The sequence below is a fragment of the Varanus komodoensis genome, unplaced genomic scaffold (assembly GCF_004798865.1).
Source record: "Varanus komodoensis strain SLA01 unplaced genomic scaffold, ASM479886v1 scaffold33, whole genome shotgun sequence".
NCBI classification, from domain to species: domain Eukaryota; kingdom Metazoa; phylum Chordata; class Lepidosauria; order Squamata; family Varanidae; genus Varanus; species Varanus komodoensis.
Window position 1 is genome coordinate 6,769,082 of NW_025335817.1, and position 18,141 is coordinate 6,787,222.

The 18,141-nt window shown below is 39.7% G+C and overlaps 1 protein-coding gene across 2 annotated transcripts in view; it reads left to right on the plus strand.

Annotated features, from left to right (window-relative positions):
- The window catches only part of SLC12A1 (solute carrier family 12 member 1), a 54,841-nt gene extending 43,759 nt beyond the window's left edge, over nucleotides 1-11,082 (plus strand). For both annotated transcript variants that reach the window (XM_044438779.1, XM_044438780.1), the window contains exons 19-26: nucleotides 286-368; nucleotides 3,088-3,231; nucleotides 5,016-5,147; nucleotides 5,427-5,538; nucleotides 6,271-6,357; nucleotides 7,668-7,803; nucleotides 10,487-10,554; nucleotides 10,947-11,082. In XM_044438779.1, the coding sequence (XP_044294714.1) occupies nucleotides 286-368; nucleotides 3,088-3,231; nucleotides 5,016-5,147; nucleotides 5,427-5,538; nucleotides 6,271-6,357; nucleotides 7,668-7,803; nucleotides 10,487-10,554; nucleotides 10,947-11,082 (898 nt within the window). The remainder of the gene's footprint in view (nucleotides 1-285; nucleotides 369-3,087; nucleotides 3,232-5,015; nucleotides 5,148-5,426; nucleotides 5,539-6,270; nucleotides 6,358-7,667; nucleotides 7,804-10,486; nucleotides 10,555-10,946) is intronic.
- Nucleotides 11,083-18,141: the final 7,059 nt, after the last annotated feature.

The window sequence follows — 18,141 nt, forward strand, 5'->3', positions numbered from 1 at the left end:
TGTGGAATTCTAAATACATCTTAGTTTTAGCCTGTCTTGCAGAGACTTTAAAACAATCCAGTTAGTGATAGGTGCAACTGTATTGGAAGTGAATATGTGGGAAAGTTGAGAACCAGCAAAAGTCAGTATTCAAGGAGTAATGCAAATCTAGATGGTGGATCATGACATACAAGTTTTGTTCAAGAGCTTAATCTTGGGAAACCAGTGTAAAAATTGTCTAAGTAAGGACTACAGAGTAACATCCACAGTATTTCATCTATGTGTGTACGCGTGCCTATCTTTCAGTGATGCATTTGACTTTGAATACGGTGTGATAATCGTTCGAATAAGCCAAGGGTTTGACATATCGCAAGTCCTCCAGGTCCAAGGTATGTCAGGTCTTAATTAAGTGAATTTCAGTTAATCCTACACTAGAGGTATGTTTTCTGGAAATAAAGAATATTCATGTGATAATCCCACTGGATTACAAACACACCAATCTTAGGAAATCTTGATCAATTACTATAAGACATGAGCATTAATATTGTTAATTGTCTTCTCTGGAGACTGGTAGCTCTTATATGTAGTTAGTCACAATGTTTATCATATCAGTAATAAAAGAAATCAGGGCAGTACTGTCAAATGGAAACCTAGACATAAATTTTTGGTGTGTGGGTCATGAACTGGCAATAACTGTGTTAGGAAGGCTGTGCTCCCACTGGATGGCCAGCTCAAGAGGGAACCCCAATCCTGAAAATGTAGGATAGGATCAAAACTGTCGGGAGCTTTCTGTTTATAGAAGAATAATACTCCTCAGGTGCACAGTACTTTTAATTGCAGAGCATTTTCCCAGGTACAGAAGGGAAGAGAAGCAGGGCCGTCTGAACGCATTGGGCCTGATGGGCACTTGCCCGTGGGCCCCATACAAATCTGTGTATGTTAACCCTTGGAAAATTGGAAAACTTCCAAAATTAACGGTAGTTGTAGTTGTCGTACGGGCCCCAGTACACTGCTTTGCCCAGGGCCCATCATGCTGTCAAGACGGCCCTGAAGAGAAGTCTCTGTGCTTGTGAAGCTCCTTGTGTCAGAATTGGCAGACTGTGTCTGCTGGGGTGACGAAGTCCATGAACGAAGTCCAGGAAGCAGAAATCCCAGCAAGCGGTCAGGGATGGTTGGTGATAAGGGACCAACTTGTCCAAGTCTGCAGAGCTGAGAGTGATGGAAAGTGCAGGAACCACCGAACATGGGCATGCGCACCAAATTCCTGAGATGCAAACCCTGGAAAACAAGGATGGCTGGATGCAGGGCTCTCCGGGGATTAACTACTTGTTCTTGGAGCCCGCTGCAACTTTTTCCTTATATCCTCCTGGGCCTTGGCTTCATGCCTGATGCCCCTTAAGGACTTGGGGCTGGAGCTAAGCACTCTGTTGCCTCTTAGCCGATCCTCATTTGGTGCACTGCTTACTGCAGGCACTGCACGGTGAGCCCGGCATGGGTGGGCCTGGCCCTTCAGGGGACCCTGGCCCAAAGGGGCCTGCACAGGGGGTGGCGGCTTGGGTTCCAGGGACTCCTCGCTGTCACACTCAGGGGTCTCACCTCTGTAAGCAGTGCTCCTGCTCCTGCCTAGCCCTCAGCCCTGTCAAGAGTCCTGGCTGCTGGTTGAGATTGGGACTATGGCTGAAGCTATTACTCGCTTCCCAATGCGGTATGCAGATAACTGTGACAAATTATCTCATGAAGAAGACCTCTGAGATGTGGAGCTCCTTGGGGGAGGGGGTCCTTTGTACTGTGAGAAGCCTGGCTTTTCCTTCTTGAATTATCTCTGACACAGGTGACAAATGTTCGTTTGCAGTTGTGTATAGACATGACCAAAGATTTTTCTTTTGACGCTTCAGTTGGAAATCAATGTGTGCTCCGTCTAATACCGTTGTCATGGATGAAGGGATCTGCACTGATCTTTCATTCCAGGGAATTTTTGTCTGGAGAGGGACTCCAAGTGAAAGAAAGAGCACAGTCACTCAGTCCCACAAATCTGGATCATCTGCAGGAATCAGCTTAAAATCAATACTTGGCCACCTCCACCACCACCACCATCATCAGGCAGAATAACAACTCGCTGCTGCCATCTACTGCTGCTGCTTGTGTCTGCCCACAGTTTATTTTCAAGATGCAGGTGGAAAGTGCAGAATCTAGGGTAGCAAGCCATAAACAAAATTCAGATGGATGCCCAAAAAGACAGCTTCTGATCAAATTGGAAGGCAGCAATAAATACAGCTAGAATTTGGGAAAGGAAATTGACTGAGTCAAAACAGTCCAGTGATAGCATGGCTGGAATGAAATTGGGAGCATCACGGGCAACAAAAGCAATGTTAGCCTAAAATGGACTAATGTTAGTTGTATCTGTCACTTATATTGGTTAAAAACAGTAATGAGAATAAGTATTTTGACATCTCTATAGAAATCTATCCCGTTAGACTATAATGCAGTAATAGTAGACACCAATCCCATACAATGATAATGCTACAAATATTATGAAACAGAAATATAGTGTAAGATTAACACGAGATTACAAGAAATTGGAAATATCCTAAATTCTAAACAGAGCTGGTGATGTTCATGTAGATGACTGGAAACCAGGTTGGATTTTGGGGTGGAGGGGTGTATTTACATTCCAATGCAGCATTTTGTTTCAAAATGACAATCAGTTCTTTAGTTTTGACTAAAGTTTAGTTAAACTTTTAAATTAAACTAATTATATTTGTCCTCCCTTTTTATCTTAATGATAGACATCATTTTATTCAGATAATTCATCTTTTTGACAAGAGTATGCTTCCAAAATGCAGTGAAACGAAATACAGAAATATTTGTGCAAGAATTTTTTTTTAGATTGAGTATGCAGATGACATATGGATACTTGAGGTGGAAGTTAAGAGCAAGATCCCTGAAAAACTTTTTTTTTCTGCTTTCAGGGGTGTCTCTACTATTGGGCAATTCTAGCCTGTGAAAAGAAAACATTTAGGTCTAATATTACTTCCAGCTCAAAAAGATGCAAATGCCACAATGGGTATTATTGTCACTTATATTGCCAATCTCGCTTTGCCTTAACAGAAGAATTGAAGAAATTGGAGCAAGAGAGGCAGGCCCTAGAAGCCACCATTAAAGACAGTGAATTTGAAGAAGTAAATTGTGGTATCCATGGATTCTTTAGAAGAGTCACCAAGCTCAACATTACAAAGACTATGCCCAGAAAAGGCAAGGTGTAGAGCTGAAAACAAAATATTTGTAACGGTTCACTTGTCAATGTCTAGTTTGCCTGAGGGGGCATTTTAGTCTGGAGAGTATTGCATGAATTTCCGCAGATCACAATCTGCGCCCCGGTCTGACTCCCACAGTCCTGGTTTCCTACATTCTCTTAAGCCTAAATGGGGTGCATTGGGGAGATCTCAGTTAACATGTGAGGGGGCACTCTAGATTCATCCCCTCTCCATGCATTTCTCTCGCCCTGGCTTCTCCCGCTCCTTGCCAGACTCTTGCGGGCCAGGCAAAGGAGCCCTCCCTCTTCCATACAAAACCGAGGCACTGTAAATATTTGTAAATATTTTGATTATTAATCTAAACAAGTAACAGGATACAACTGAGATCCCAACATAATAACAACTACATAGACTTGGTCAAACTTTAATATAATTATGGTGATTGGCTCTTTCTGAATTCCATCCTGGCCTCCTTTTACAGTTGCTGTCACAGCCCTGTATATCTTACACCTCCATCTGAAAGCAGTTTCTCATACCTTAACTAGGACTTAACTAAGCAGGAACATATTACAGGAAATGAACCATTAGATTAAAAGGGCTTTAGACCCCTTTCTTCTAAACATAACTCAGTGGATGATGGTAACTTTAAATGAGTATTTAATGAGGTTTAGCATAGCTTCTGTTGGCAGAAAGGTTGCTCTTGTAATTTGTAAGGTAAATGTTAAAAAAAAATGTGTCAGCATTGTGGAACAGAAGCCAAAATAGGATATGTTATGCTGGAAAGCACAATTTGCCTGAAACCCTTTGTTAAACTACAGGGTGTCCCAAAAGTTACCATACATAGGGAAAATGGGAAATTGTGGCTGAATAAACACCTTTATTTGCAAAATATTCATTACAAAAATTTACAAAATATTCTTTACATGTTGATCACCTCTTTCTACACACACACACAGTCTCCTCTTATAAAGTTTTAACTTTATAACTTAAAGATATAAAGTTAAAACTTTATATTAAATAAAGTTCTAATATATTAAATATGTGTTTGTTAATTAAATATGAGTTTGTTAATTTTTTCTCTGTATGGCAACTTTTGGGACACCCTGTATATGCTAAAGTTAGGATCAACTTCCTGTTTTTCATTAAAGGGGTATGAATTAGTAGCAGATTGTAGATCTAGGAATAGAGGCATTTGGTTCACCCCAACATATGAGAACTTTAAAAAAATAATTTCTCATACTTGGTCAGGCAGCTAGCAGCTTGACTGCTTAGAAACTCAGAGGCATTGCCGCATTAAAAAGCACAACACTGTGAGTTCAGGTGGGTCCTCATATATTCCTGGTTCTGTGTTCTTGCCCATTCCCACCAAGGATATTTATGAATGAGCAAAGAAGAGATGGGAATGGACTTCATGGCCAGTAGGTGTTCCACAGCATCCACCGTCCTTCTGTCTATCTACATGCACGCACAGACATTGCCCCCAGGCGACAGTTAAGAGTCACCCATCTTGTACACCTGATACCCATCCTGGCAGAGGTATCCCATCTGAAAGTCTTTCTGAAAGCTAAATCATACGGCCTGAAGATCAATTAGGAGCAACCTGCTGACATTCACTCCCCCCTAGTCAATGGAGGAGTTAGCATAGTTTACGCCCACCTTGGAACGCCTATTGCCTAAATAGGCATTTGCTATGGTAAACATGCATGATCAGTCTTAAAATCATATTTGCGGGGCTCTTTCGATGGTGTACGAAGGCCCTGAACGTGGCCCCTCTGCTTTCAGACAGCGGCATCAACACCATCTCGTCGATGCATGTCGGGGAATTCAATCAGCGGCTGCTTGAATCAAGTACTCAGTTTAAAAAGAAGCAAGGGAAAGGTACCATCGACATATGGTGGCTGTTTGACGATGGAGGTAAGGCATGTGAAGGGACATCACACAGACAGCGGGGCGGAGGAGAATAGTGGAGGCAAACAGGGCTTGCAAAATGAGCAGTGGCAGGAGTCTCCAAGTGCCGTTTTTTGGTATAAAGACAGGGTACAATTTCAAATAAATTAAAAAAAAAAAACTGAATCTGACAGAAAGTCAAAGAAAACATGCTTTTAGTAGAAAAAAGTTATTTATTTTCTTACACAGGTTTCTAATTTGCTTTATTTTGTAAAAATATTTAATGTATCTGATTTTTTCACCCAGGATTAATACTCTTAATTCCATATATTCTCACTCTTCGGAAAAAATGGCAAGCTTGTAAATTAAGAATCTTTACTGGCGGAAAAGTCACACGTCTTGAAGAGGAGAAGTTAATGTAAATATGCCTTCTATCTTCTCAAGCTTAATATGATTTTATTGCCTACCGAGACTATTTGCACATGGAGTGGGGAGAAGGAAACTGATTTTAATGACGTATTATCAATCCTACTTACAAGATTGTTATAAGAATCACTCAGATAATGTGTATGAAGAGATTTAAAGTCTCTCGTAGTAATATGAGTATCAAGCCTTTCATATTTTAATCTCCTTACAACCTTTCCTGAGATCTTTCCTGTGCTCTAAGTATGTTTTTTATCTGTTGCTACCACAATTTAGTAACTCTGATCCATGTACAGAGCATTACATATTTCTGGAAAGAAAGAACAGCTTCTGTTCATGCAAATCTCCATGAGGGTAAAAATTAATCTCCATACGTGTAAATATTCTTACATTTTGAATTGATTTAGGTTTCAGCTAAAGCAATGCATTCATAGACCTGGTCACAACACTGTACAAATCAGAAGCACTAAAACATTTTTATAAATTTCAGCATGTATGATGAGTAGTTTAACAAGACTTAGTGCAATCCTATGCATGTCTACTCAGAAGTAAGTGTAACTTACAATTGCCTTCATGTGCGTGCATAGACTTAGGGTGCAATTAAATGCATTTTAAACAGAAAAAGTCCATCCTGGCAGGGGAATGTTGAAAGCTGGAAGGCTTTTGTTGTCTTTATCAACCTTTAGAAACACAACAGTTAAAAATGCACATTCCCTTTTGTTTTCAGGATTGCTTCACTCTTAAGTAAATTCAGAATAAAATTTGCTGACATTAATATAATTGGTGACATCAATATGAAACCAAACAAAGAGAGGTAAGAGTGGTTTTTAAACGTATTTTAAATAAGGGGTTGAAATGAAAACATTCTGAATTTTATTTTAGCAGTCTTATAAGGAAACTGCCCAAAACCTGTGCAGTTCGAAAGTCTGAAACATTATGCATATTAAGCAAAATGAGCAATTTCCACTTACCATTTCTTTTCAAAGCCAATTATCACCACCACCACCCAAATTAACATAGTTAAAAGTGCTGGTCAAGTGAGCTCAATGGATTTGAATATGTTTAATCCTGTGTTGAATTACAGGTGAGGTATAAAAGCAATGCGGTGGTGGTGGTGGCAGCACAACAGGAGTACCAAAGTGGACACACATGCACGGCTGTTTTAGTGTTGTCCTTCTGTTCCAAAATGCAAATCTGAGCGCTACAAAAGCCATACAAATTGGTCTGATCCTTGCCCATGACAGGTTTCGGTCAATGAGAGGCAGCAATAGTCAACACTGAGAATCAGCAGCATCAGTGCATGTGGAACAACGAGCAGTGGCTTCACTTTCCATCTTAGCATCTTCAAAAAGCAATTTTCCGTAAATATTCCATGGCCACTATTCTGCACCATCACATGCTGACGAACAACCAACTGAGTTCAGCAAGCCCGAAGGCACAATCCTTTGCATGTTTACTTCTATTGCATTCAATTGAATGTTGAAAAATGGAACTCAGTTTTTAACTACTTTTATTGTCATGCTTATTTATTGCATTCTACCTTTTTATTACATTATGTGGATTGTACTTTTTCTGTTTATTTCTTGTTTGCTGGATTTTGTTGTAAGCCGTCCTGAGACGCTGGTAAGGACGGAGCAGCAATGCTGTAAATAAATATAAATAAACAGTGCTTGTTTCTCCAGGTAAGTCTGCATAGGATTACAGCCCACACACGCCTAATGGTGAGCCATGGCCTAAATACTTACTTCCATCTTCGCTTTAATGTTAAAGTGAACTGTAATGGAAGACAAAAATTAGCACTGTAACTGCAAGGTAGGAAGCCTGGAATGAAAAAGCCATTTTCTTCTTGTGTACAGAATATACTACACTTTTCAGCAATGTATTATATTATAACAAAGGAAATGACATGAGAGATAGAGATGAGCTCAGTGACAAATGTAGACCTGTCTAGACAAGGTATAGCCCAGTGGCACCGCACAGCTGTACCCGAGCATAAAACCTAATGCATGCAGTTTAGAAGTTTTGAATGGAATTCAGCTACAATTCTACCGCTTACCTTAGAATATCTGTGAAATAATGAGTTACGGTCCTGCTGTGAATCCTCCTTTGTAATTTCTGTTCCAGCTGGAAATTCTTTGAAGAGATGATCGAACCATACCGCCTTCATGAAAGCTGCAAAGATTTAACAACTGCTGAGAAATTAAAAAGAGAGGCACCGTGGAAAATCACCGATGCAGAGCTAGAAGCATTCAAGGAGAAGGTAAGGAGCTGTGTGAACCATTCCGCTTGACAATGTGAGATGGCTGGATGAAAAAGGAAATTGTGCACGTGTAAGTGGGGAAGGGGAAGGGAAATTTGTTGTGTTAGGAAAAAATGGTGGGGGGCACAAACTCTGCGTCTAGCAAGCTATGCTTGATTTGTAGAACAGGAGATGCGTAAGCATAAACCATGGAGCAACTCAGGAACAGGACTCATGGTTTGTTGTTGGGCTGTGAACTGTGGGTTGCTCAGCCTGGCTTAGTGCACTTCAGGACTTCCTTCAGCACATTATGGTACTATACCGCTTTTCTTTTGGGTCGAGGTCACCCATGGTTCACTGAAAATGGGGTAACCGAGCCAGCAGATTCAGGGATCTTGCTGTACTTCAAGGCATACAATTCTCCAACCAGCTATCAGAGGCATGCACCCCCCGCCCCGCAGGACAATGAATAGACAGGATATGAATCTAATGCAGAGTTTTGCAAAATGAAATTTTGTGATCTAGCTCCAAAAAAATTGGAGAAAATATGAAGTAAAACTGGTTCTTGTGTTGTTTTAATTATTTTTTAAATTTTATTTTTTTAAAGAACACAAGTACAAAATACATCATAAAGGAAACAAAACAAGAAACACAAAAAACCCATTATATATTTATTTATTTATTTATTTATTCATATAAACCACTTAGTGCTCCCTCCACCAGGATCATGGCTGTATAATATTTTTCCTTTGGTTTCTTTGTTTCTAGCTCTAACTTGCTGTTCTTTCAGGAATACCCCCTTCCATCCAAAATTGCAGTGCATCAGCCAAAGATTTAATACCCTTCCCTTTTATTAGTACATATTCAATAAACAAACCCCATATGTCATTAAAATCATTCTTCTTTGTCAATCCTTTTTTCACCCTAATCTCATACTCAGTTTATCATTAACAGCTATATTCCAAACTTCTTTATCCCATTCAATTGACTGTTGAATTCCATTTCTCCTTTCAATTCTTTGCTATTATCAGTTTTGCTGCTGTTACCAAATTTATTATTAATTATTTGATATTCCATTTCTTTTCATAAAATATTAACAGTAATGCTATTCCAGGATCTGCTTCAATTTTTAAGTTCGATATCTTACTACTCTCCTTAAAAACCGTTATCCAAAATTTCATAATATTTTCACAGTCCCACCACATATAGAAATAGATAGCCATGTTTTGTCCACACCTCTAACATAAATTAGAATATTTATTATCCATATATAATAAGTTTACTAGCATCATGTACCACTTCCATACTAATTTATAAAGTTTTCCCTTAATTCTAATTGACATTCTTGTTAATATTCTCTTATTAAAGTGAATATTAAATTATGTAATTATTTTAATATTCTCATTACTTTTAAATATTCTCTTAGCCTATATTTTAATAGAACCTTATATATCTCACTTATAATCCCCCTTGTTTGCACACTACCTTGAGTCTCCCTGTGCATCACAATCTCCTCAAATTTAATAAGGTCTCTACATTTTCTCTTCAACCATTCTCTAGTGCATGGGTCCTCAAACTACAGCCCGGGGACCGGATCCAGCCCGCCATGCCCATTTGGACCTGCCGCATGCATGCCCGCACCCCCCTCCACCCACCTTGCCCTGCCCGCGGGGAGGCAGCAGTTTGCTCACTTGGAGAAAACGATCTCCAAGCAAGCAAGCTGCTGCCTCGTGCGCCCACCTTGCGGTGCGGGCCCGCCCACGCCTTGCCTCCCCTCGCCGCACACCCCACCTCCGCCTCAGCGTGCACGCCACCCCCACCCCCTTGCTGGCCCACATGCACCGCCAGCCCACCTTTCCGGCCCGCGCTTGGCACCAGCACCTTTCAACTGGCCCCCTAGTGAAAAAGTTTGAGGACCCCGCTCTAGTCCATTGTTCCAATTGCATAACATTAAACCAGGTTAATTTTTCTTTCCCAAAAATGCCGTTATCCTTTTCTTATTATCCAATTTCTCCATCCAATCTTTTACCCTAAGTATTTGTTTTTCTTTGTATTGTTTTAATTATAATAGTGTGCTAACCATTCAGACTTAGAAATTATGTAATGCTAACCAAATACAGACCAATCTGTAGGATACATAAAATATAATTCATATTCTTCTAAAAGATATAATTCTTTAGAAGTTGTGTTAGAGGAAATAGAGAACTTGCTGATTTTCAGTAACAACATTATAGTATAGTGCAGTACAGTATGGTGAAGTATCGTATAGATAGTATAATGATAATTGTAGACCTACAAATGCATTCAATTCTTAATTTATCTAGCTAAATTTATCTGTAGAAGTATTATACTTCATAGCCAACAGTATTTTATTAAGAGGAGAAGAAAAATAAATTTGGGTGCATCTTAATTTGACAGTGATAACAGAAAACAGAAACTTCCATAAAACGTTATTCCCAACCAGTCTTAGTAATCATCTTCCCTCCGTTTTATGAGCGATGTAACAAATAAATCAAAGGTAAGAGTCACGTTATAGTCAACAAGCTTGTCCAAAGGCAGTGGTAGTAATAAATACATCAGAGCTTCATGTCAACCTATTGTTTACAAAGAACTATGCCTTATATGACATTCTTGTAATCACTCAACTCAAAGCATACCAACGGAAACTCTGATTTCCATGTTCAAATCTGTTTGTTTCCAACAGAGTTGCCGCCAAGTCCGTCTGAATGAACTTTTACAGGAACATTCTAGAGCTGCTAATCTGATTGTTCTGTAAGTTATACAATTTCAGGTCATATGTGTACTTTAATTACCATTTTAATCTGGGCTCTTTAGTTGACTTAGGCATTCTGTGTTGGAGGAGGGGTAGCCAAGGATCCACAGGTGAACTGTAGTCCTTAAGTGAGGGTCATTTATATCCAGATGTTGCTACAGCTGAAGGAGTTTTGTGGGGGAAAGGCAATATAGAAGCTTTAGTTGTCCCTCGAAGTGCACTTTTTATCCAGCCCAGGAGTATGTGAAGACAAAATAGCACCCTTCTCACCAATTTTAAATGAGATCCATAAAATTACAGTTTTCGAGAAAAAACTAGAAATACTATGCCTGAGGAATATCATTCTTATTGATCAATTTCACTAATATTGTCATCCTATTTAATTCAACAGGAGCCTACCAGTGGCAAGAAAAGGAATTATATCTGATTACCTCTATATGGCTTGGTTAGAAATTCTGTCAAAGAATCTGCCTCCAATTTTGCTTGTCCGAGGCAACCACAAAAATGTATTAACGTTTTACTCTTAGCAAGGAACACCTGGAATCTGTTATATGCATTTTGCACACAGCAAAGTCACAAACATCATAAGGTAATTTTAATAAACAAAAGGCTCTCAGTGACCTCATTCACATCTCATAATACACCAGAATTCTTGTTTTGGCTCTGTGAACAAGCTGGCATGCTGCTTCAAGCTGTTTGGTCATTCCCAGCTGTCTTCTGCAGGTAGGAGTGGCTAAGTGAACTGCAGGCCTTCTGTTCATGCTTCTTTTACTATGACTGGAAACTCAGGCTTGTCTTCCTCCAGATAAGCCAGACTCATAAACCAGGGTTTGTTCTTGGCTTATGATTCTGGTTTATCTGGGAGGAGACAAGCCAGAGATCCAGTTATCGTGTTTCAATAAATAAACCACAGATGGAAAGTCTGTGATTTGTTTAGCTGCTCTTTCTTGAAGCAAGAGTGATTGGGCCCCATACGCTAGCATACTGGGTCATTCACAATGTGTTCTAAAGAATTCTGGTTCATTGTGACTTGCAAATATATTCCCCAAGATACTGAAAATCACTTTGGCATCACCATCTGACAGCAGTGCCCACATCATAAATACAGAGAGTGTTTCCATTCTCAGCCCTTATGTAGCCAAGCGGCCACCATCCACACACAAACAGAAGGCCCCTCCGCTTGGGGGCTGCCACATCTCCAGCTCTACCCATTTTTTTAAAAAAATATTACAATAGTTATACCACATCACTTCAATGTGTTTTTCTGCATCAGTGGAAGGGGATTTGGTTCCAATCTTATTCCTGTTCAGTCAGTGGAATTCAGGGATAGGACGACACCACAGATGATGATAAGTTAAAATGAATTTTCAATCTATTGAATGGAGATAAAGTGCAATCATATCAAATTGCCATGCACCTAAACAGGTTTCAAAGCAAAATTAATTATAAGTTAATTCTTTTTTCAGGATTTCATATGAACATTATGATTTCTCTAGATTTATAATCTCAAGTAATGTAATTAAATATATTTGCTAAATTGTCACAAGTCCTTGAAGGACTTTGATATTCTTTTAATGTCTGTTAAATCTTTTCTGACTAGTATAACAATATTTTAATCATTGGATTTCTAACCATGCTAAATATTTTTACAAGAATTAAACCAAATGAGAATTAAAGTATGAGTTCTACAGTGATATTGTATGTCTTTATGTACAACTTATTGTTTCACCATTCAGATCACGTTTCAGAGGGGTAACCATTAGTCAGTTGCAACACAAATGTCAAGGAGTCCAGTAGGATCTTAAATGCTAACAAATTAAGTATGGCCTAAGACAGCTTCCATGAACTGACGTCATCTGAGGCATGAAGTTTTATCCTTACATGAATATTCAACAGGGAGTCAGTATCAGGAAATGCAAAGCATAAAGTCTGTGACAATTCAACTTTAAAGTTTAAACGTGCAAAAAAAAAAAAAAAGCACAGCTATTCACAACAGCAGTATTTAGTGCTAATATGCTCAACTTCGATTGTTAATCATTTTAGAATGCAATTCCATTAATCTCTCTGCAACACTCCTATCTAGCTTGGCAGATTACAGGCGTTTTATGCATGGGAGCAGAAACATGGAGGTGAAGGTTGCCACTCTGAGGTTGATCTCATGACCTCGGGTCTGCAGTCAACATGGTTTTCCATGCCAGCTGTGAGGGCAGGGGGACCAGGCTCTGAGGGCACAGTCCCAGCCCTTACCTTGGAACAGGTTTCTGAGATGCTGCATAGCAGGACTGAGTGACCCAATTTCTTTTTAGTTTTTGTTAAACGCATTTTGATGTGCAACTATTGTTATTTACGTCATGTGCATCTCACAGGAGTGTTATTCTATCGAAACGTAATTATTCCAGCCATAAACTACTTTTACAGAAAATCCTTCTATTTGACTACTCACCTAGAAGTCATAGGCAACTTGGGAACAGGTATGATCATGGAATATGCATGCACGATCCATCTCTCCTCTGCCAGACCATTTGATTTCCATACCTAAGAAGACATGCTGAAGGGTGGAAATCTTAGAACAGACTGTAGATTCAGAAAACGAATCCTACCATGCAAGAACTCTGGATGACCCAACAGACTCACAATATTAACATTTCACTGTGGCTTCTTGTGTTATACAAACCCACCCAGGGTGTCATGAATGATCCTCAAGTGATTTTTCAACCAGATAATGACCAGACATATATTTACTTACCTTCAGCAAGCAAGTGGTACGTAACATAAACATTCAGGCAATGGCAAAGACCAAAAATAACAGCACAAGTGTCTTCGTGTTGGATGATTGTATGGAACACATGAAGGTTTTGTCCATCTAGCTTAGTAGTAGCTACTCCACTGGCAGTGACTGTCCAAAATTTATTTCCCAGCCTTACGAAGAGATGCTAGAGATCAGACGCAGGGCTTTCCACGCTCAAAGCAACAGAGACACTGCCTAGTAGTCACCGTACTGCATTATGGGTTTCTCACAAATTTTTTGTTTCTAGCAGAACTCAAACTAATTTATCTGCCACACTATCTAATATATACACTGAAGGGCATCAGTGTACCCCTGCAGCTGTGAAGATGACCCGCCACACCCATGCACACACACCCACAACTTCATGGAGCTGCTCTTTGGACTAAGGTCCTAGGAGAGTCTCATGCTGTCCAAATCAAATTCTTACAAGCCTTTTTATGAATCCCAAGATGTTGGAAATGGGACCCTGCCCTTTTGACGTAAGAGCTTGGTTGGTAGCCTCAACTTTTTGGCTTATGCCCTTTATTTTCAAAAGAGGAGCAGGGTTGCTAGCCCATTTATGTGAGGGCTCTTGCTGTAGTGATTCAGCCAAGTACGTTGCACAAAAGATTGCTTGTGTGCAACTCTAACCCATTTCATTCTTCAAATTGGTTACAATAATGCATCTGGCTTCATAAATCAAAGACTTTGGGATATTGCTTTTCAAGAATACCTGGCTTACTCACGTACCACCTGCTGACCTTGTTCTTTGGATGTCCCCTATGATGATCCTTTCCAGTTCACTCCCTACTTCAGCACTCTGCATGGTGCTAAATACTGCAGGGCTTTTATTCTGCCCAGATGTAATGTTCTTCGATACCAAATGCTTTGGAGGCAAGTACTGTGTGCAAGCAACCTTCTTTCCTCAACTATATGCCACTGTAATAACCAAGAGGTAGAATACATAAATTGTGTCCTGTTCTATAACTTCTGTGCTTGAGTTTAGAAGGATACAGCGGGCCCCTTACTGACCAAAGTACCAAGAAGATCAGTTCGAATTATATTAAATATCCAATAGAATATAAAATTCCAATGGCATCACCAATAGTAGCTAAAATTTGTTTGTAGCAGTGTAATCAAGATAGTAACTCACAACAACACAGCCCACTATTTGAAACTGGAAGGATTTTATTTAGGAACCTATTTGTTATTATTGGAACACCAGAGATTTGTTTAGGATATACTTTGAATCTGATTGCCTTGAGGATTCTGATGTTTTATTTAGTTGGGGGGTCTATTGTCTGCAATAAATTTGAATGACTGATTAATAGCCTCTTAGCAGTTTAGTTGCATGTCTGTGTGCATGCATGTGTGTGCACGTGTCCTTTTTTTTGGCAAACGAGTAATCCGTGGGCTTATTTACAAGGTTGTAGAAGTGATGTATGCATGGCAGCACTTCTACAGAAGACAATGTTCTCTTCTCTCTGATGATTCAGCAAAGTGCATTATTTAATCACAATTTCCAGAAGGGTAGCCTGTAAGTCTGTCGCAGCAAAAACAACAGAGCCCTGCAGTATCTTAAAGATTAACTACTTTATAGTAGAAGCTTTCGCAAACTACAGTCCACTTAATCAGACCCATTATGTATCCAAGAATTCCATCCAATGGGAAACCTGTTAACCTCGAAACTTAGGGAATTATGGTCATGCTAGCTTGTTTCCTACCTTGTAAACTAGCTAGATGGCCAATTTAGAGCATCTAGCTGAGGTCCTTCCAATGTGGAGGGAAGGGGCTGGAACACTTCCAGGACAATTTGTGTCTGATTTGGTGTCTTCTTCTTCACTGCCTCCTGATTTGGTGTCCACTTTGCCCAGTCTCAGGGGTCCTGTCCACACTGGCTGTGAAGGGAGGATGGACTGGACCAGGGATTCCCAGCTGCAAGGCTGAAGCTCTTTTCCAGCCTTTGATCTGGGGATCTGGCACCTCATGGCCCTCGAGACACAGGTCTGCTCTGCCCCAGACTTATAGGCCCATTACTTTGGGGGCCCCCAACACTGAGGTCTGAAGTAACTGCATCACAAAACAGTTGGGTATTAGCACAGACCTCCTTATATGAGTGAATTAAGTCAGGACCCTTGCCCTGAAAGGCAGCTTTTATCGTATTTTAATATGATAGAATAAAAAATAGCACATGCAATGTGATAGGAAGCATTTGCCCTTATTCAGGCCACAGGAAATAGAAGAGAACCTCTTGATGAATTCTTGCTGGCCATCTCACATTGAAAGGTCCTTGATATGCATTTGTTAAAGGCTAGCTTGAAGTCAGTTGCAGGGTCCTGAGAGGTTGAATTCCCCGCCCCCACCTACCTCACTGATTGATTCAAATACATCCTGTTATACTTCTCAGCTCTGATTTCTTGCAAATGCTGTAAAAGGCCCCAAAACCATCCTTATAAACATACCCTCTCATATTCTGATCAATGAGCTCTATGCTTTTAGTTCTGCTTTCACTAAGCTTTTTGCACATTAAGTATCATTCTCTGGTTTATTGAGCATTACGGGAAAGTTGCATTTTAGTTCTACCCAGAGAAAAGCAAATTTCCATTATGCATCTTAGAATGCAACATTTTCTTACATATACATGTATTAGACTATCTCCTGCTCCTGTTCATAATTCATAGGCTATCTCCGACAGTCTCTGGATTCAAATGATTAGAAATGTTAAACTCAACTTGGCATAGAAGTGCACTTTATTTTTCACATTAATTTTAAGGCTGTATCATATGCCCACTTACTTGGAAATGAGTCCTGAGGGCTGAAAAACATAGTCAGGCTGCATGACTAACATTTATTTACTTCATAAATCTATATATTGCTTAACAAAGAAATGTATCAAAATTGCATACAGTACAAAGACACAGTCAAAAACCAAATAAAATATATAGTAAAATGTCCATTCCAACATATAAAAGTGTAAACAGAAGCATAATCACCAAAATTAATATGGAAAATTTGGGTGAAAAACACTTTTTAGAATGTGCCTAAAGCTCACAATGCCTTAATTCCATGGGGAGAACTTTCCACCACACACCCTTCTATAAGTGGCTGCCAGATGACTTCAGGGTACATGCAGAATTAGGCTTCCCTAATGAGCAAGAGAAGCTGGCAAGGGTGTAAGAATACAGAACAAAGAATACAGTGGGTTTGCGCACAGAAGTATATAAGAGGGCAACTAACACAATAAAGTATTTGGGCCATTTGTCCTAGATTCCCCCCCCCCCCCCCCCAAAGTCAGAAGCATATAAAATTACAGACAATGCAAAAAAACATATTTTAATTCCTCTCCAATAAAGGAGGCTAGAATTAATTGACTGGTACTAGATTCAATAGGCACAGAACACGCAGCAGGCAGCTTCACACATCACAAGAAGTTATAGTGATTTCTTTTATCTTGGTGATTTTCATGTCATCCAGACCTAGTCATGCCATTTTTGTGCAGAATCTTTGGTACCTTGGACAGAAATCAGTGCTCTGTCCCATGCTTAACTATGGCTTCTGCAATTGTTCAGACCTGGTATCTCCATTTTACCACTGTTGGTATGAAACACTATGGAGTCCTGCAGAAAGAGAAGCCATGGAAGTGACCACTCAGCCATCCATTCTGTACTACTGATGTACAAATCAATAGATATAACTTACACAGGTATAATCATGCAAATATTAACATATAACTGGACCAGAAAGGGCACCTTTTTCTCTGAAATATGCATGAGTAGGTCCTTGAAATGTAGCTGACACTAACGAGGAACCATTCCAGAGAAAGATAGCTGGCACTTGACAGATAACAGCAGCTCAACAAAGAGTTATTCACACCAACCCACCGCACCCTTCTCTTCCCTGGAATTATACCCCATTCTTCCCTGCTCCTTCGGAGCATCTTTCTCTTTGGTGTGTATGCAGAAAGATCACGCCATTTTAACTTTTTTATGTCTGTCACCTATTAGAAAGTGTTAACAGTGTTATGTGCAACCCCTTAATGACCAATGTATAAAAGGGCCAGCTGAGGATCAGGTGTGCCATCTGGAACAATTCACTGGCAGCCGGTTATTCTCAAGAATAAACCTCCCTGTCGTCTCTTTTGGGCATATGCACACCAGGACACAGACCATTTGGTCAACACTATCCTAAGCACCCATGCAATACACGTATCATCAACTACTTTATTCTTATGGGCCGAGTGAGGTGACTGGCTCCATTTACAGATAGAAAGTGCACAAATGCCCAGAAAAGGAGGTGATTCAAGCAAAAATGTTTATTATGATTTAATGAAAAGTCCTTTTTATTAAATTAAAAATAGTGGGGATAAATTCCAGGAACAGCTGTTCTGTTTATGCCTCTTTTGTGGCTTTCCAGAAGCATCTGTTTGGCTGCCATGGAAAAAGAAAGCAAATCTAGATGGACCTTTGGTCTGATGCAGTAGGGTTCTTACTTTCTCATAGATCATGCTGTGGCTTTTACTGAATTCATAAAGATTTACCACCAAATAAGGTCTTGCTAGACAGAAACCTTTATTGGTATTTTTCTTTGGATTTCACCATTTTAAATTTCTTGCACATTATCTGCATACTTATATTGTTCAGAAAACAATTACTTTTAAAACAATTACTTTTAATGCCTATCAACTAGCGCATAATTTCCAAAAAGTAAGAGTGATCAAAGTGAGAGTACAAGCTGCACACGCTCGGGAGCAATTTTTAATTCCATCGCTTCCAGATGAACCCTGTCTCTGTGCGAAGGGAATGCACCTGTTGCAAGTTGA